At 40.7% G+C, this 20907-nt stretch overlaps 1 protein-coding gene and 1 long non-coding RNA gene across 2 annotated transcripts in view; one reads left to right on the top strand and one right to left on the bottom strand.

The window, feature by feature from the left end:
- LOC139760453 (uncharacterized) overlaps window positions 1-20907 on the top strand; it is a 339886-nt gene that overhangs the window by 65405 nt on the left and 253574 nt on the right. The window contains exon 2 of the mRNA XM_071683692.1: window positions 13721-13766. Within this exon, the coding sequence (XP_071539793.1) occupies window positions 13721-13766 (46 nt within the window). The remainder of the gene's footprint in view (window positions 1-13720; window positions 13767-20907) is intronic.
- Window positions 1-20907, bottom strand: part of LOC139760454 (uncharacterized) — a 238432-nt gene that overhangs the window by 37202 nt on the left and 180323 nt on the right. The gene's annotated exons all lie outside the window — the stretch shown is intronic.

The following is a 20907-nucleotide window of genomic DNA, read 5'->3' as shown; positions in this document are numbered from 1 at the left end:
TGTTAGGGAGGTGAATGCAAGAGTTTTGGAAAGAGGGGCAAGTAAGTATGAAGTCTGTTGTGGATGAGAGAGCTTGGGAAGTGAGTCAGTTGTTGTTCGCTGATGATACAGCGCTGGTGGCTGATTCATGTGAGAAACTGCAGAAGCTGGTGACTGAGTTTGGTAAAGCGTGTGAAAGAAGAAAGTTAAGAGTAAATGTGAATAAGAGCAAGGTTATTATGTACAGTAGGGTTGAGGGTCAAGTCAATTGGGAGGTAAGTTTGAATGGAGAAAAACTGGAGGAAGTAAAGTGTTTTAGATATCTGGGAGTGGATCTGGCAGCGGATGGAACCATGGAAGCGGAAGTGAATCATAGGGTGGGGGAGGGGGCGAAAATCCTGGGAGCCTTGAAGAATGTGTGGAAGTCGAGAACATTATCTCGGAAAGCAAAAATGGGTATGTTTGAAGGAATAGTGGTTCCAACAATGTTGTATGGTTGCGAGGCGTGGGCTATGGATAGAGTTGTGCGGAGGAGGTTGGATGTGCTGGAAATGAGATGTTTGAGGACAATATGTGGTGTGAGGTGGTTTGATCGAGTAAGTAATGTAAGGGTAAGAGAGATGTGTGGAAATAAAAAGAGCGTGGTTGAGAGAGCAGAAGAGGGTGTTTTGAAATGGTTTGGGCTCATGGAGAGAATGAGTGAGGAAAGATTAATCAAGAGGATATATGTGTTGGAGGTGGAGGGAACGAGGAGAAGTGGGAGACCAAATTGGAGGTGGAAAGATGGAGTGAAAAAGATTTTGAGTGATCGGGGCCTGAACATGCAGGAGGGTGAAAGGAGGGCAAGGAATAAAGTGAATTGGATTGATATGGTATACCGGGGTTGACGTGCTGTGGTTGCATATATATATATATATATATATATATATATATATATATATATATATATATATATATATATATATATATATGTGTATATATATATATATATATATATATATATATATATATATATATATATATATATATATATATTTTTCATACCATTCGCCATTTCCCGCGATAACGAGGTAGCATTAAGAACAGAGGACTGGGCCTTTGAGGGAATACCCTCACCTGGCCCCCTTCTCTGTTTTTTCTTTTGGAAAATTAAAATAAAAAAATGAGAGGGGAGGATTTCCAGCCCCCCGCTCCCTTCCCTTTTAGTCGCCTTCTACGACACGCAGGGAATACGTGGGAAGTATTCTTTCTCCCCTATCCCCAGGGATAATATATATATATATATATATATATATATATATATATATATATATATATATATCCCTGGGGATAGGGGAGTAATATATATATATATATATATATATATATATATATATATATATATATATATATATATATATATATATATATCCCTGGGGATAGGGGAGAAAGAATACTTTCCACGTATTCCCTGCGTGTCGTAGAAGGCGGCTAAAAGGGGAGGGACCGGGTGGCTGGAAATCCTCCCCTTTCTTGTTTTTTTTTTTAATTTTCCAAAAGAAGGAACAGAGAAGGGGGTCAGGTGAGGATATTCCCTCTAAGGCCTAGTTCTCTGTTCTTAACGCTACCTCGTAACGCGGGAAATGGCAAATAGTATGAAAAAAATATATATATATATATATATATATATATATATGTGAATGTGTCTGATGACAGAGTGGCAGATATAGGGTGTTTTGGTCGAGGTGGTGTGCAAAGTGAGAGGGTTAGGGAAAATGATTTGGTAAACAGAGAAGAGGTAGTAAAAGCTTTGTGGAAGATGAAAGCCGGCAAGGCAGCAGGTTTGGATGGTATTGCAGTGGAATTTATTAAAAAAGGGGGTGACTGTATTGTTGACTGGTTGGTAAGGTTATTTAATGTATGTATGACTCATGGTGAGGTGCCTGAGGATTGGCGGAATGCGTGCATAGTGCCATTGTACAAAGGCAAAGGGGATAAGAGTGAGTGCTCAAATTACAGAGGTATAAGTTTGTTGAGTATTCCTGGTAAATTATATGGGAGGGTATTGATTGAGAGGGTGAAGGCATGTACAGAGCATCAGATCGGGGAAGAGCAGTGTGGTTTCAGAAGTGGTAGAGGACGTGTGGATCAGGTGTGTGCTTTGAAGAATGTATGTGAGAAATACTTAGAAAAGCAAATGGATTTGTATGTAGCATTTATGGATCTGGAGAAGGCATATGATAGAGTTGATAGAGATGCTCTGTGGAAGGTATTAAGGATATATGGTGTGGAAGGCAAGTTGTTAGAAGCAGTGAAAAGTTTTTATCGAGGATGTAAGGCATGTGTACGTGTAGGAAGAGAGGAAAGTGATTTGTTCTCAGTGAATGTAGGTTTGCGGCAGGGGTGTGTGATGTCTCCATGGTTGTTTAATTTGTTTATGGATGGGGTTGTTAGGGAGGTAAATGCAAGAGCTTTGGAAAGAGGGGCAAGTATGAAGTCTGTTGTGGATGAGAGAGCTTGGGAAGTGAGTCAGTTGTTGTTCGTTGATGATACAGCGCTGGTGGTTGATTCATGTGAGAAATATATATATATATATAGGATGGGGGAGGGGGCGAAAATCGTGGGAGCCTTGAAGAATGTGTGGAAGTCGAGAACATTATCTCGGAAAGCAAAAATGGGTATGTTTGAAGGAATAGTGGTTCCAACAATGTTGTATGGTTGCGAGGCGTGGGCTATGGATAGAGTTGTGCACAGGAGGATGGATGTGCTGGAAATGAGATGTTTGAGGACAATGTGTGGTGTGAGGTGGTTTGATCGAGTAAGTAATGTTAGGGTAAGAGAGATTTGTGAAAATAAAAAGAGCCTGGTTGAGAGAGCAGAAGAGGGTGTTTTGAAATGGTTTGGGCATATGAAGAGAATGAGTGAGGAAAGATTGACCAAGAGGATATATGTGTCGGAGGTGGAGGGAACGAGGAGAAGTGGGAGACCAAATTGGAGGTGGAAAGATGGAGTGAAAAAGATTTTGAGTGATCAGGGCCTGAACATGCAGGAAGGTGAAAGGAGGGCAAGGAATAGAGTGAATTGGATCGATGTGGTATACCGGGGTTGACGTGCTGTCAGTGGATTGAATCTGGGCATGTGAAGTGTCTGGAGTAGACCATGGAAAGTTGTGTGGGGCCTGGATGTGGAAAGGGAGCTGTGGTTTAGGGCATTATTGCATGACAGCTAGAGACTGAGTGTGAACGAATGGGGCCTTTGTTGTCTTTTCCTAGCGCTACCTCGCACACATGAGGGGGGAGGGGGATGGTATTCCATGTGTGGCGAGGTGGCGATGGGAATAAATAAAGGCAGACAGTGTGAATTGTGTGCATGGGTATATATGTATGTGTCTGTGTGTGTATATATATGTGTACATTGAGATGTATAGGTATGTACATTTGCGTGTGTGGACGTGTATGTATATACATGTGTATTGGGGTGGGTTGGGCCATTTCTTTCGTCTGTTTCCTTGCGCTACCTCTTAAACGCGGGAGACAGCGACAACGCAAAATAAATAAATAAATAAATATATATATATATATATATATCTTTCTTTTCTTTCAAACTATTCGCCATTTCCCGCATTAGCGAGGTAACGTTAAGAACAGAGGACTGGGCCTTGAGGGAATACCCTCACCTGGCCCAATATATATATATATTGATTGAATCAAGGCATGTGAAGCGTCTGGGGTAAACCATGGAAAGCTGTGTAGGTATGTATATTTGCGTGTGTGGACGTATGTATATACATGTGTATGGGGGGTGGGGTTGGGCCATTTCTTTCGTCTGTTTCCTTGCGCTACCTCGCAAGCGCGGGAGACAGCGACAAAGTATAATAATATATACATACATATACTGGTGGGTTAGGCCATTTCTTTTGTCTGTTTCCTTGCGCTACCTTGCAAACGCGGGAGACAGTGACAAAGCAAAAAAGAAAAAAAAAATATATGTATATTGAAAATGTAAGAAATAATTTAGAAAACTCAAACTTCTAGCTGGAAATGAAATGAAAAATGAATGTCACATAATGGTTCAACCTCTGGGTATGGAAAAGGGAAATGTGTAATTTATTTACACAAACGTCAATAGTAGTTTTCATCAATTTAACCACTGTATCATACTGCCTGGTCCACTTCTTCTCTTATCATGAAACTGGAATATTGGCTTATGATGTTTCTCAATTGTCTTCACTACACAAAGTACAACCATATTTTGGATACATGAGGGTAGATAGTTGGTCATCCGCCATAATAAAGTCTTGACAGACCAAAAGTTTATCTGGACCTCAAGTTTTCCAGTACATTCATGAAAAACTCCTTTTTGCTTTCCATCTCTATCACTTTGAAAAAAAATGCTCCATTTGTTCACATTTCAATGAAAGAATAAGCTTCAATGTCTAAGCTACATTCTTTTCCAGTTTCACTATTATCTTGTCAGAGCACCATGTATGAAACCTGTCACCCCAGTAACACAACTATAAACATTTACTTCCCCTTTAAAAAAGTTCTGGGGAAGTCTGTCTCGATACACGACGGGTATAGGTATGTATATGTGCGTGTGGACGTGTATGTATATACATGTGTATTTGGGTGGGTTAGGCCATTCTTTCGTCTGTTTCCTTGTGCTACCTCGCTAACGTGGGAGACAGTGACAAAGTATAGTAAAAAAATAATGAAGATAATAACATATGGATGTAAGGAAACTATATTTTTGGTGTAGCAAAGTAGGTGCATACATATTGCATCATATGGTTAGCAAAGTTGGCCATGGCAACAGCCATGACATGGCTGAAAAAATATTCATATGCAAGCACTTCCTACACATGGATATTGCTGATTTTCGTTGGTGAGTGGAAAGTCTTTCATGAGGAGTGGTGCCACTGGCAGTGAATAACGGTGATTGAATTGAATGAAGAACATCATTAAGGACCACTTCCCACTACAGAGGTGTCAGATTTCTTGATTCAGTGCCAATGATTTAGTCTTCCAAATGATCTCATTGTTTTGCTCTACATGGCTTGTCCTTGGAGATTTTAGGCAATACTTCAACTGTTTGCCATGACTCATTTTAGGGAGGACTGCTTCAGTACCTGTGACATGATTGATGATCCTCGGGCCAAATATACATATGGTGGCATGCCGAAGACAGAGAACAACAGGCACAAACGCTTGATAACAAAAAGTGTAGTTGGATAAGAGCATCGAAAAGCACTTGGGAATCTAGAGTACTCATCCACAGTAGTCAACAGATAACGATTGTTTGCTATTGAAGGCAGTGGATCTGTATGGTTTAAGGCAGAGGACTTGTAAAAGTGTTTAACCTCTTATATGGTTGAAGGCAGTGGTCTTATAAAATTAATGTTTAACCTCTCATATGGTTGAAGGCCGAGGGCTTATAAAATTAATGTTTAACCTCTCATATGGTTGATTGGCATTTATAAGGTTATCTGGATTAGGTTTGAAGAATTTAAGCTTCATCTCTGAACATGCAGGGCAAGAAGTGATAATTTTCATGATTTCTCCATAGACTATGGCATATTTCTACAATGAATGAAATGGGCTACCCAGGATGACACAGATCATTATGAAAGGTCTGTCAGAGGTAAAATTACATACCTAAGGAAGGTGTCTGCATTGGCATTTTCTTTCCCTGGATGATGAACAGTGTTGTATTTATAACATTAAAGCTCAATGTGCTACCTAGTATTTACCTAATTTTTTACTTTGTTTGCCATCATAGTTTTGAACATGAAGGGAACAGATTTCTGGAGTGTTATTTACTGAAAATCGTGGCGTGTAAGATTGTACTTCTATTATTGCATGATCCTTTATCTCAATAGAAGAATTTCCACTCTCAGGCAGTGATGGTTCTCAAAAAGAAGGCAACAAGATGGCCAGAGTGAGTTTATCAGGTGGCAGTAGCATACTCTGAGGCCACAGTTTCCGAAACAAATGGAACAAATGGGTCTCTGTCTCTGTGACAACAGAATAGCAATACCCCATTTCAGATCATCAAAAGCTGTTGTTGCTCTGCTGAATAGTGGAAATCTCTCTCTCTTGTGATAGTAGATAAATCTTTTCAGTGAATTTGGTAATCTGCTGGGAATGATAGTCAAATATTCCTGTTGCACGTCACAAGAATGGCAGACTGTGAGATACAGGAAGCTTCAGCCAAGGATGTAGGCGTTTGGAGTCTAGTTTGGTTATCCCATCCTTTACAGTATAACTTAAGTTGATTGATTTGAGAGAGGTTACATTTCTTATTAGGTAATTACCTATATGTAATCACCTGTTGGTATTGTCAAGGGAAGGAGTTTTACAATAATGTTTACTTCTTTTTTTTTTAACTGACTGGCTGTGGCAGTGGTATATTATGTATACCCCCTGTATTTTTCTTAGAAAAAAATCTTAAGGTTTTCCATGCCATATGAAAGATTTATTTTTTAAAACACATGATATGCAGGACAATATGGTAGATTTGTCGTTATGTATGATGAGGCTCACATATGAATGTTTTTTGAGCTGAGTCAAGGCAGGCTATTTCTCCCATTGCAAATGACTTATGTTTTGATATTCATCATATATGTACATATTTTTACATATTTATGTAGTATACTCTTTTGTTTTCAGTAATTGCTTATCATGTGGCTCTCCTTGAAACATGGCTTTAGGCATAGAGGCACATTACATTCAGTACACATGTAGTGTGTTTTCTGTACTCTTCTTTGCCCCTAAGTGGTGATGGCACAAATATGACTACTGGCTGGGGATGCTTGGAGATGTTGGCCATGTTTCTTTCTCAAAACCATGAGAGCAAATCTGTTTCAGTCTCTATCATGTCCAGCAAATAACAAAATTACCATTTTGTAATAGTCATACTCTTCAGAATTCTCATTGACAGAACAAGTACCTGTTTTACCTGAATTACCTGTATGAAAAACCAATTGTGTTGGGAGTGAAGTTGGTAACATCTGTCCAAGCCCACAATGCAGATGGTGGATGCAACATTTCACCACTTTCCCTCCTAATGCTGGTACTGTAATCATCTTCACCCTCTCTGCTGACAGTATTATGCTCATATCCCTCACTGCTGGCATTATCATGTTTTTCTCCCTCCTTCATTCATTCTTTCACATGATAAAAACTACATTTATTGCAATCACTATCACTCTCCTGTAAACTGTCTGAGGTTAAGTATATCTAAAAATCCATTTGATTATTTGGATTATCTTGTGTGGTTCATTCGAGGGAAAATTATTTTACTGTATGGTTTGTCATTGTGATGGTTACTGGCCACATAACTTGAAGAAATATGGACTGAGATGCCTGTGAGTTCTAACTAATCAGCATCCAAATTGCTACATACTGACTTTTTAAAAATGAGATGCCACAGTTAGGATACTACAGTCAACGCCCAGAGGTGGAGCATCTCATATACATAATATCAGCAGTCAATTGGTTGATAACTTTCTTGTTTAGTTTCATATTATATACTCAGGTTTTCATATCTTTACATCTTTTGAAGAACTGTTTGCTGTCTTTGTCATCAATCTGGTTTAAAAAACATAAAGTTCATGATTAGGTTACCCCTCAGTCTCCTCTCTTCCAGCTTGGATATATTTAAGGCTTTTAGTCTTTCCTTGAAACTATGTTTTCTCAGTTTTGGCACCATGTTTGTTGTCCTCCTCTTGACTTTTTCTGTGTCGGCTCTGTTTCCTTCCTTAGATGCAATGATTCAGACTTGAGAAGCATATTCTAGTTTTGGTTGTATTTGGGATATGAACAGCTTGCTAAACACACTTCTTTACAATTTTTCATACATTCCCACGACTCGTCTTCAGCAGGTTTTACCCTTTCTTTAGCTCCTGCTTTGCCATTAACCTGAGACTTTAAAAACCCCAAGAACATTCTCAAATTATCCTTCCCCCCTCCCCCCTCCCTTACCTTAAACATTGTTTCATTTAAATGTACAGCCTACCTTCCCCTTCTTCCCATCTTGGTTATGGCCATACTCATTCAGACACCCTAGCCTGAGCCTTCAAGAAGGATGAGCACTCCTTGCTTGGCACTTTCCTGTGTTAACACAAGAAAATTGAAATACAAGAAGGGGAAGGCTCCTTCCCCTCACATACTGCCATCTCATAGTTCCCTTCTATGACACACAGGGATTATGTGGCAAGTATTCCCCTCATCCCAAAAATATGATAAATGCAATTTACTTTATCATTTTCTGATTATAAGTTGCATGATATGACCCCAAGTTGATTCAAGTGTTTGTGATACATAGCAGCTCCAATTCTACCATCAGTTTTTGTTCATTTTCCCATTATGGAAGTAATTATTAGTCTTTCCCAACTATATGTATTGTATAAGTTTAACATTTCCTAATGAATTTCTTAAGAGTTCAAAGAGACATTAGGGGTGATATTAGGTGTGTGGCTAATGGCTGGACTCTAACTCTGTATTTGAATTGAAAGCCACCGAATTGAGCTTTGTGCAACTGAGCTTCACATTATTTCTCATTCCCCATTGTGTGAATCATAGTGACAGAAGTGTACTGTAGTTTGATTATGTACTACCCTTGGCTGTCTCTGATAGGCTGAAGTTGAATTTCAAGTAAGTGAGTTGTATCTGCCATGGTTGAGTGGTTAGTGAAGGATAAGGAAGATCAGCACTTCCTCCATTAATGCTAAGGGTAGGAATGTTCTAACCCTGATTTGATTTTCTTGAAGAATCTCTTGTGCCTGCATGACACTGCTTTGGAGAGAAAAGGCTTTTCAGGTTCTATGATGTACATTCAATTCAGATTTTGTTATAGAACCTTTTTAAAAAAAAGGCAAATGTCCCATTACATGATCTTATGGCAATTATATTGACCTTATCATTCACATGCTACATTTGAAAATCAGAAACTTTTTGATGCCTTTAACCGGAATTAGATTTACATGAGCTTTTTTTTTTTATTTCTTATGCTTACTATTGTATTTCTTTTTTATATTTATTATACTTTGTCACTGTCTCCTGCATTAGCAAGGTAGCGCATGGAAACAGATGAAAGAATGGCCCAACCCTCCCACATCCACATGTATATTCATACATGTCCACACACGCACATATACATACCTATACATCTCAACGTATACATATATATATACACTTTTCTTTCATACTATTCACCATTTCTCGCCTCAGCGAGGTAGCGTTAAGAACAGAGGACTGGGCCTCTGAGGAAACATCCTCACCCGGCCCCCTTCTCTGTTCCTTCCTTTGGAAAATTAAAAAAAAAAAAATGAGAGGGGAAGATTTCCAGCCCCCCGCTCCCTTCCCTTTTAGTCGCCTTCTACGACACGCAGGGAATACGTGGGAAGTATTCTTTCTCCCCTATCCTCATATATACACATGTACATAATTCATACTGTCTGCCCTAATTCATTCCCGTCGCCACCCCGCCACACATGAAATGACAACCCACTCCCCCTGCATGTGTGCGAGGTAGTGCTAGGAAAAGGCAGCAAAGGCCACATTCATTCACACTCAATCTCTAGCTGTCATGTATAATGCGCCGAAACCACAGCTCCCTTTCCATATCCAGGCCCCACAAAACTTTCCATGGTTTACCCCAGACACTTCGCATGCCCTGGTTCAATCCATTGACAGCACGTCGACCCTGTTATACCACATCATTCCATTTCATTCTATTCCTTGCATGCCTTGTACCCTCACTCCATCTTTCCACCTCCAATTTGGTCTCCCACTTCTCCTCATTCCCTCCACCTCTGACACATATATCCACTTGGTCAATCTTTCCTCACTCATTATCTCCATCATGTGACCAAACCATTTCAAAACTACCTCTTCTGCTCTCTCAACCACACTCTTTTTATTACCACAAATCTCTCTTACCCTTTCATTACTTACTCGATCAATCCACCTCACGCCACATATTGTCCTCAAACATCTCATTTCCAGCACATCCACCCTCCTCCTCACAACTCTATCTATAGCCTACGCCTCGCAACCATATAACATTGTTGGAACCACTATTCCTTCAAACATACCCATTTTTGCTTTCCAAGATAATGTTCTCGCCTTCCTCGCATTTTTCAACGCTCCGAAAACTTTCACCCCCTCCCCCACCCTATGATTCACTTCTGCTTCCGTGGTTCCATCCGCTGCCAAATCCACTCCCAGATATCTAAAACACTTCACTTCCTCTAGTTTCTCACCATTCAAACTTACCTCCCAATTGACTTGTCCCTCAACCCAACTGTACCTAACAACCTTGCTCTTATTCACATTTACTCTCAGCTTTCTTTCACACACTTTACCAAACTCAGTCACCAGCTTCTGCAGTTTCTCACCCGAATCAGCCACCAGCGCTGTATCATCAGCGAACAACAACTGACTCGCTTCCCAAGCTCTCTCATCCACAACAGACTACATGCTTGCCCCTCTTTCCAAAACTCTTGCATTCACCTCCCTAACAACCCTATCCATAAACAAATTAAACAACCTTGGAGATATCACGCACCCTTCCCGCAAACCAACATTCACTGAGAACCAATCACTTTCCTCTCTTCCTACTCATACATATGCCTTTCATCCTCGATAAAAGCTTTTCACTGCTTCTAACATCTTGCCTCCCACACCATATATTCTTAATACCTTTCACAGAGCCTCTCTATCAACTCTATCGTATGCCTTCTCCAGATCCATAAATGCTACATCCAAATCCCATTGCTTTTCTAAGTATTTCTCACATACATTCTTCAAAGCAAACACCTGATCCACACATCCTCTACCACTTCTGAAACCACACTGCTCTTCCCCAACCTGATGCTCTTCACATGACTTCAATACTCTCAGTCAATACCCTCGCATATAATTTCCCAGGAATACTCAACAAACTTATACCTGTGTAATTTGAGCTCTCATTTTTATCCCTTTTGCCTTTGTACAATGGCACTATGTAAGCATTCCGCCAATTCTCAGGCACCTCACCATGTCATTTTTTTTTTTCTTTTTTTTTTGCTTTGTCGCTGTCTCCCGCGTTTGCGAGGTAGCGCAAGGAAACAGACGAAAGAAATGGCCCAACCCACCCCCATACACATGTATATACATACGTCCACACACGCAAATATACATACCTACACAGCTTTCCATGGTTTACCCCAGATGCTTCACATCCCCTGATTCAATCCACTGACAGCACGTCAACCCCGGTATACCACATCAATCCAATTCACTCCATTCCTTGCCCTCCTTTCACCCTCCTGCATGTTCAGGCCCCGATCACACAAAATCTTTTTCACTCCATCTTTCCACCTCCAATTTGGTCTCCCACTTCTCCTCGTTCCCTCCACCTCCGACACATATATCCTCTTGGTCAATCTTTCCTCACTCATTCTCTCCATGTGCCCAAACCATTTCAAAACACCCTCATCTGCTCTCTCAACCACGCTCTTTTTATTTCCACACATCTCTCTTACCCTTACGTTACTTACTCGATCAAACCACCTCACACCACACATTGTCCTCAAACATCTCATTTCCAGCGCATCCATCCTCCTGCGCACCACTTTATCCATAGCCCACACCTCTCAACCATACAACATTGTTGGAACCACTATTCCTTCAAACATACCCATTTTTGCTTTCCGAGATAATGTTCTCGACTTCCACACATTCTTCAAGGCTCCCAGGATTTTCGCCCCCTCCCCCACCCTATGATCCACTTCCGCTTCCATGGTTCCATCCACTGCCAGATCCACTCCCAGATATCTAAAACACTTTACTTCTTCCAGTTTTTCTCCATTCAGACTTACCTCCCAATTGACTTGACCCTCAACCCTACTGTACCTAATTAGTCATACATACATTAAATAACCTTACCAACCAGTCAACGATACAGTCACCCCCTTTTTTGATAAATTCCACTGCAATACCATCCAAACCCGCTGCTTTGCTAGCTTTCATCTTCCGCAAAGCTTTTACTACCTCTTCTTTGTTTACCAAATCATTCTCCCTAACCCTCTCACTTTGCACACCACCTCGAGCAAAACACCCTATATCTGCCACTCTGTCATCAAACACATTCAACAAACCTTCAAAATACTCACTCCATCTCCTCCTCACATCACCACTACTTGCTGTCACCTCCTTATTAGTCCCCTTCACTGATGTTCCCATTTGTTCCCTTGTCTTACGCACTTTATTTACCTCCTTCCAAAACATGTTTTTATTCTCCCTAAAATTTAATGATACTCTCTCACCCCAACTCTCATTTGCCCTCTTTTTGACCTCTTGCACCTTTCTCTTGACCTCCTGCCTCTTTCTTTTATACATCTCCCACTCATTTGCATTATTTCCCAGCAAAAATCATCCAGATGCCTCTCTCTTTTCTTTCACTAATAATCTTACTTCTCTATCCCACCACTCACTACCCTTTCTAATCTGCCGACCTCCCATGCTTTTCATGCCACAAACATCTTTTGCACAAGCCATCACTGCTTCCCTAAATACATCCCATTTCTCCCCCACTCCCCTTACATCCTTTGTTCTCCCCTTTTTCCATTCTGTACTCAGTCTCTCCTGGTACTTCCACACACGTCTCCTTCCCAAGCTCACTTACTTTCACCACTCTCTTCACCCCAACATTCTTTCTTCTTTTCTGAAAACTTCTACAAATCTTCACCTCCACAAGATTATGATCAGACATCCCTCCAGTTGCACCTCTCAGCACATTAACATCCAAAAGTCTCTCTTTCACGCGCCTATCAATTAACACGTAATCCAATAATGCTCTCTGACCATCTCTCCTACTTACATACGTATGCTTATGTATATCTCTTTTTAAACCAGGTATTCCCAATCACCAGTCCTTTTTCAACACATAAATCTATAAGCTCTTCACTATTTCCATTTACAACACTGAACACCCCATGTACACCAATTATTCCCTCAACTGCCACATTACTCACCTTTGCATTCAAATCACCCATCACTATAACCCGGTCTCGTGCATCAAAACTACTAACACACTCACTGAGCTGCTCCCAAAACAGTTGCCTCTCATGATATTTCTTCTAATGCCCAGGTGCATATGCACCAATATTCACCCATCTCTCTCCATCCACTTTCAGTTTTACCCATATTAATCTAGAGTTTACTTTCTTACACTTTATCACATACTTCCTCCACTCCTGTTTCAGGAGTAGTGCTACTCCTTCCCTTGCTCTTGTCATCTCACTAACCCCTCACCTTACTCCCAAGACATTCCCAAACCACTCTTCCCCTTTACCCTTGAGCTTCGTTTCACTCAGAGCCAAAATATCCAGGTTCCTTTCCTGAAAGATACTACCTATTTCTCCTTTTTTCTCATCTTGTTTACATCCACACACATTTAGACACCCCAATGGTTACATCCACACACATTTAGATGCCCCAATCTGAGCCTTTGAGGAGGATGAGCACTCCCCACGTGACTCCTTCTTCTGTTTCCCCTTTTAGAAAGTTAAAATACAAGGAGGGGAGAGTTCCTAGCCCCCCACTCCCGTCCCCTTTAGTCGCCTTCTCCGACACATTCTTTCTACCCTATTCTCAGGGATAGGGGAGAAATTATTGTAATTTAACCAAAAAAGTAGTGTCTTTTCATATCTGTGCATCTGCTTTGTAATGGTAAAAGTCAGACATTTGACTAATTTTATTTTTAAATATTATTTCAGGTCACTTAAAAGATTCCTGAGAAATGCCAAAGAATCTCACGTGCATGTAAGTATTTCAACTATTGTTTGCATTTCATCCATATTTTAGTGATGCTTTTGTAGAGCTACACTTCACAGATTCTAGTGCATTTAAGAATTATCTTGTTTTCAGCTGAGCATTAATATGTTTAAGTTTTACAAATGTGTAACGGTCATATTTGGTCTTGTTTGCTTATGGGCAATTTTGAATTATTTGTCTGTATATAGTAAAACTTATGTGCTACTGAAAATATGATGATTATGATTACATCATTGATAATCAAGCAGAAATAAGTTTTGATGATTGAGTAGATTATTTATGCATTTTGGAATTACAGGATGTCATATTTAACTAAAATTTACAGTAGGGATATTGTAAGGTAGTTTTCCTTACAGATCTTGAGCATTTAGAATTATTTTGAAAGGTTATATCATATACAATTGTTCATAACATAGGCAACGTTGACATCAAAGATGATGTGGTAATTTCCAATCACAAGACATTCTTGATGTTTGCATGTGATTGAACCTTTTAAAGTAAAGTACTTGAATTTTGTGGATATACCTTGAATGTTAGAAAAGACTAGAATGTTTGTATTTTATCCCTGCCTTGACCCAAAATAGCATCAAAAGGAGCACTCTTTTAGGATGGGTTAAAGCATCTTGAACCCCTTCGTTGACCACTATGATATTTCTGAGGCTAGCTTATGCTTGTTTATTGAGTTTGAGAATCCATGCTGCTGCTGGTGCTTAGTTCCTTGGTGGGAACTGAATGAGCCATGAATTGTCCTTATTTTCCAGGTGTTTGCTGCCCTCTTAAATGTAGGGCTCAGAATTAACCCAGAAATTGGTGGTCTAGCACACCTGAATGTTGACACGGATTGTGAAATAAAGTTACCTGTGGAAATGAAAAACAATGGGAAATTTAAAGGGACATCAAAACAGAGATTGAACGATGGTTTCTGTAAATCTCTAGATTTTGTCAACAGTCATAGTGATGGCATGTGGAAAACAATTTTAGTTCACTCGTTATTACCTAGAAAAGGAATCTCTTAGAAACTTAGTATATCAGAAATGAATTTCTCTTAAATGTACTCATATTGTCATATAGAAAGAGTGAATAAAGGAAATTAAGTGGAAAAAAGTGTATAGCTTTTAGAAACATGTATAGGTCTGGATAAACAAGGCTACCTCACACACTGCCAAAGAATGCCAGTACAGGGACCCCTTATTGATATTCTATGATTATTTATAGCAGACAAAAACATAAAACCACCTAAGAAAATAGGTTAATAATTTCATCATAAAATTAATTATTGGGAGGAGAGCTATTAGTGATAATTAAATCATATATTGGGAGAAGATATATTGGTAATGATAACAGACCCAACCAAATCTCCCAGGAATGAAAATGAGCAAAAAAGGTAAAGACGGAAATAAGGAGAAATCAGAATAATTGATACACTTAACAACAACAAAAACTAAAGGAGGGGATAGGTAGAGGGAATAAAACATACAATAGGTAGTACACTAGTTGGTAGGCAGCCAGTGATCAGGAAGGTATATTACGAGTACTACCAGCCTGGGTATCGGGAGGGTTAGTGACGGCTGCGTAGTGAACCAGCACTTCAGTGGTTGTCAAGTTGCGCTCCTCTTACCTTGGTAGCTGTCTTTTCTTCCAGCTTTACTTAGGCATGGACTACTGGCATTCTGTCTGCAAACATACAATCTCCCTTTGTCATACATGACACTTGACAACATGCAACTCATTCTTAGTAACTCTAGATTTTCTTACAGTGAGCACTATGTGCAAGCCCTGCCTTTTGGCAAAATGGTAGGAGCAATAGACAGGAGTAGTAGTTAGAAATATTTAGGCAAGAGCATTAGGTAGAAACTAGATAGTCGTTAGGAACATCAGGTAGAAGTAGTCAAGAGTAACATTAGGTAGGAGCCTCTGCAAACACTGTGCTTGAGATGCCCTCTGCCAGGGACCTGTTGAGGGTGAGGCACTAAAGGCTAAGAAGCATCACTGGAGTTCTATAGTTATGGAGACCATTGCTGTTGCCACCCTCTTCTGCTCTCTCAACCGCACACTTTTTGTTACCACACATCGCTCTTTCCCTCTCTCAACCGCACACTTTTTATTACCTCACATCTCTCTTTCCCTTTCATTACTTACTTGATCAAACCACCTCACACCACATGTCCTCAAACATTTCATTTCCAACACATCCACCCTCCTCTGCACAACCCTATCTATAGCCCATGCCTCGCTACCATATAACATTGTTGGAACTGCTACTCCTCCAAACATAACTATTTTTGCTTTCTGAGCAAAATCATTTATTTTATTTTTTTTTATTATACTTTGTCGTTGTCTCATGTGTTAGTGAGGTAGCGCAAGGAAACAGATGAAAGAATGGCCCAACCCACTCATATACACATGTATATACATGTCCACACACACACATATACATACCTATACATCTCAACGTATACATACATATACACACAGACATATACATGTATACACATTTACATAATTCATACTTGCTGCCTTTATTCATTCCCATCGCCACCCCGCCACACATGAATTGACAACCCCCCTCCACCACATGCGCTCAAAGTAGTGCTAGGAACAGACAACAAAGGCCACATTCATTCACGCTCAGTCTCTAGCTGTCATGTATAATGCACTGAAACCACTGCTCCCTTCCCACATCCAGGCCCCACAAAACTTTCCATGGTTTACCCCCAGATGCTTCACATGCCCTGGTTCAATCCATTGACAGCACGTCAACCCCGGTGTACCACATCGTTCCAATTCACTCCATTCCTTACACGCCTTTCACCATTCTGCATGTTCAGGCCCCGATCGCTCAAAATCTTTTTCACTCCATCTTTCCACCTCCAGTTTGATTCCCACTTCTCCTCGTTCCCTCCACCTCTTGACACATGTATTCCTCGCGTGTCATAGAAGGTGACTAAAAGGGAAGGGAGCAGGGGCCTGGGAATCCTCTCCTCCAGTTTTTACTTTTCCAAAAGAGGGAACAGAGAAGGGAGCCAAGTGAGGATGTTCTCTCTAAGGCTCAGTCCTCTGTTCTTAACGCTACCTCATTAATGCGGGAAATGGTGAATATGCATGATTTATTTATATTGCATCCAATCTTCCCCCAGCACTGGGGACTACCAAAAACAGTGCCTTCATGAGCAGTTGGTTGAAATGCCAGGTTTTTAGAAAAACCCTTGAATTGTAATAAATCCTAGACCTTTGCCATATCCAACTCTGCCTGCACAGAGAAGCACTTGCTAACCCATTTGAAATAAATCACTAGAGAAAGAGGTAGTTCTCTAGATGTGGAAGAGGGCAAATGTTGTGACTATACTTAAGAAAGGTGTTTGGGTAATCACACTGACGTACAGGCAACTCTGTATGTGTAGCTTGTAAAACAGAGGAAAAGATAATCAGAAAGCAAAGAAATGACTTTTTATAAAGCACATCATAAACACCCAATATTCTAAATTTCTACAACCTGAAATCCATCTTAGATCAAAGATAGATATGAGAACAGTGTATGATCTTGGACTGCCAGAAAGCCTTTGATATTATTACACATCAGAGGATGATAAGGATACCAGACCTACAGGCAAGAAAAAACAAGCTCCTTCAATGAGTAAAAGATTACTTTAGTGTATCTGGCCACCTAAGAGTATATGAAAAAATTTTGCCATGACTGCAGGGCTAGTGCACAGTGCTCACCACACAACTTATTCGTTAGATATCAGTTTCCCTCAACTGCCAATCATCCACTCAACACAAATTTTCCTTTTTTGTTTAAAACTATTATTTTCACTAGCTATTCCTTTGGCATAGTTATCTATTCTAGGCTCATCTGGTATTATCTTCATCTAAGTCTAGTCTTCTTTTGAATGTTTTTGCAGTCAATCTGAATAGATTCTCTTTTCCTGGTATTGCATTAAAGAAGCAGTTTAGCTTCCTTACTGGGTGTCCATATATTTTTGTTTGGTTTTTATTTTTTTTTATTATACTTTGTCGCTGTCTCCCGCGTTTGCGAGGTAGCGCAAGGAAACAGACGAAAGAAATGGCCCAACCCCCCCCCATACACATGTATATACATACGTCCACACACGCAAATATACATACCTACACAGCCTTCCACGGTTTACCCCAGACGCTTCACATGCCCTGCTTCAATCCACTGACAGCACGTCAACCCCAGTATACCACATCGCTCCAACTCACTCTATTCCTTGCCCTCCTTTCACCCTCCTGCATGTTCAGGCCCCGATCACACAAAATCTTTTTCACTCCATCTTTCCACCTCCAATTTGGTCTCCCTCTTCTCCTTGTTCCCTCCACCTCCGACACATATATCCTCTTGGTCAATCTTTCCTCACTCATCCTCTCCATGTGCCCAAACCACTTCAAAACACCCTCTTCTGCTCTCTCAACCACGCTCTTTTTATTTCCACACATCTCTCTTACCCTTACGTTACTCACTCGATCAAACCACCTCACACCACACATTGTCCTCAAACATCTCATTTCCAGCACATCCATCCTCCTGCGCACAACTCTATCCATAGCCCACGCCTCGCAACCATACAACATTGTTGGAACCAGTATTCCTTCAAACATACCCATTTTTGCTTTCCGAGATAACGTTCTCGACTTCCACACATTCTTCAAGGCCCCCAGGATTTTCGCCCCCTCCCCCACCCTATGATCCACTTCCGCTTCCATGGTTCCATCCGCTGCCAGATCCACTCCCAGATATCTAAAACACTTCACTTCCTCCAGTTTTTCTCCATTCAAACTCACCTCCCAATTGACTTGACCCTCAACCCTACTGTACCTAATAACCTTGCTCTTATTCACATTTACTCTTAACTTTCTTCTTCCACACACTTTTCCAAACTCAGTCACCAGCTTCTGCAGTTTCTCACATGAATCAGCCACCAGCGCTGTATCATCAGCGAACAACAACTGACTCACTTCCCAAGCTCTCTCATCCCCAACAGACTTCATACTTGCCCCTCTTTCCAAAACTCTTGCATTTACCTCCCTAACAACCCCATCCATAAACAAATTAAACAACCATGGAGACATCACACACCCCTGCCGCAAACCTACATTCACTGAGAACCAATCACTTTCCTCTCTTCCTACACGTACACATGCCTTACATCCTCGATAAAAACTTTTCACTGCTTCTAACAACTTTCCTCCCACACCATATATTCTTAATACCTTCCACAGAGCATCTCTATCAACTCTATCATATGCCTTCTCCAGATCCATAAATGCTACATACAAATCCATTTGCTTTTCTAAGTATTTCTCACATACATTCTTCAAAGCAAACACCTGATCCACACATCCTCTACCACTTCTGAAACCACACTGCTCTTCCCCAATCTGATGCTCTGTACATGCCTTCACCCTCTCAATCAATACCCTCCCATATAATTTACCAGGAATACTCAACAAACTTATACCTCTGTAATTTGAGCACTCACTCTTATCCCCTTTGCCTTTGTACAATGGCACTATGCACGCATTCCGCCAATCCTCAGGCACCTCACCATGAGTCATACATACATTAAATAATCTTACCAACCAGTCAACAATACAGTCACCCCCTTTTTTAATAGATTCCACTGCAATACCATCCAAACCTGCTGCCTTGCCGGCTTTCATCTTCCGCAAAGCTTTCACTACCTCTTCTCTGTTTACCAAATCATTTTCCCTAACCCTCTCACTCTGCACACCACCTCGACCAAAACACCGTATATCTGCCACTCTATCATCAAACACATTCAACAAACCTTCAAAATACTCACTCCATCTCCTTCTCACATCACCACTACTTGTTATCACCTCCCCACTTGCGCCCTTCACCGAAGTTCCCATTTGCTCCCTTGTCTTACGCACTTTATTTACCTCCTTCCAGAACATCTTTTTATTCTCCCTAAAATTTAATGATACTCTCTCACCCCAACTCTCATTTGTCCTTTTTTTCACCTCTTGCACCTTTCTCTTGACCTCCTGTCTCTTTCTTTTATACATCTCCCACTCAATTGCATTTTTTCCCTGCAAAAATCGTCCAAATGCCTCTCTCTTCTCTTTCACTAATACTCTTACTTCTTCATCCCACCACTCACTACCCTTTCTAATCAACCCACCTCCCACTCTTCTCATGCCACAAGCATCTTTTGCGCAATCCATCACTGATTCCCTAAATACATCCCATTCCTCCCCCACTCCCCTTACTTCCATTGTTCTCACCTTTTTCCATTCTGTACTCAGTCTCTCCTGGTACTTCCTCACACAGGTCTCCTTCTCAAGCTCACTTACTCTCACCACCCTCTTCACCCCAACATTCACTCTTCTTTTCTGAAAACCCATACAAATCTTCACCTTAGCCTCCACAAGATAATGATCAGACATCCCTCCAGTTGCACCTCTCAGCACATTAACATCCAAAAGTCTCTCTTTTGCACGCCTGTCAATTAACACGTAATCCAATAACGCTCTCTGGCCATCTCTCCTACTTACATAAGTATACTTATGTATATCTCGCTTTTTAAACCAGGTATTCCCAATCATCAGTCCTTTTTCAGCACATAAATCTACAAGCTCTTCACCATTTCCATTTACAACACTGAACACCCCATGTATACCAATAATTCCCTCAACTGCCACATTACTCACCTTTGCATTCAAATCACCCATCACTATGACCCGGTCTCGTGCATCAAAACCACTAACACACTCATTCAGCTGCTCCCAAAACACTTGCCTCTCTTTATCTTTCTTCTCATGCCCAGGTGCATATGCACCAATAATCACCCACCTCTCTCCATCAACTTTCAGTTTTACCCATATTAATCGAGAATTTACTTTCTTACACTCTATCACATACTCCCACAACTCCTGTTTCAGGAGTATTGCTACTCCTTCCCTTGCTCTTGTCCTCTCACTAACCCCTGACTTTACTCCCCAGACATTCCCAAACCACTCTTCCCCTTTACCCTTGAGCTTCGTTTCACTCAGAGCCAAAACATCCAGGTTCCTTTCCTCAAACATACTACCTGTCTCTCCTTTTTTCACATCTTGGTTACATCCACACACATTTTTGTTTGGT

The sequence above is a fragment of the Panulirus ornatus genome, chromosome 37 (genome assembly GCF_036320965.1).
Source record: "Panulirus ornatus isolate Po-2019 chromosome 37, ASM3632096v1, whole genome shotgun sequence".
Taxonomy (NCBI): Eukaryota; Metazoa; Arthropoda; class Malacostraca; order Decapoda; family Palinuridae; genus Panulirus; species Panulirus ornatus.
This window is presented reverse-complemented; position numbering and strand designations above follow the sequence as displayed.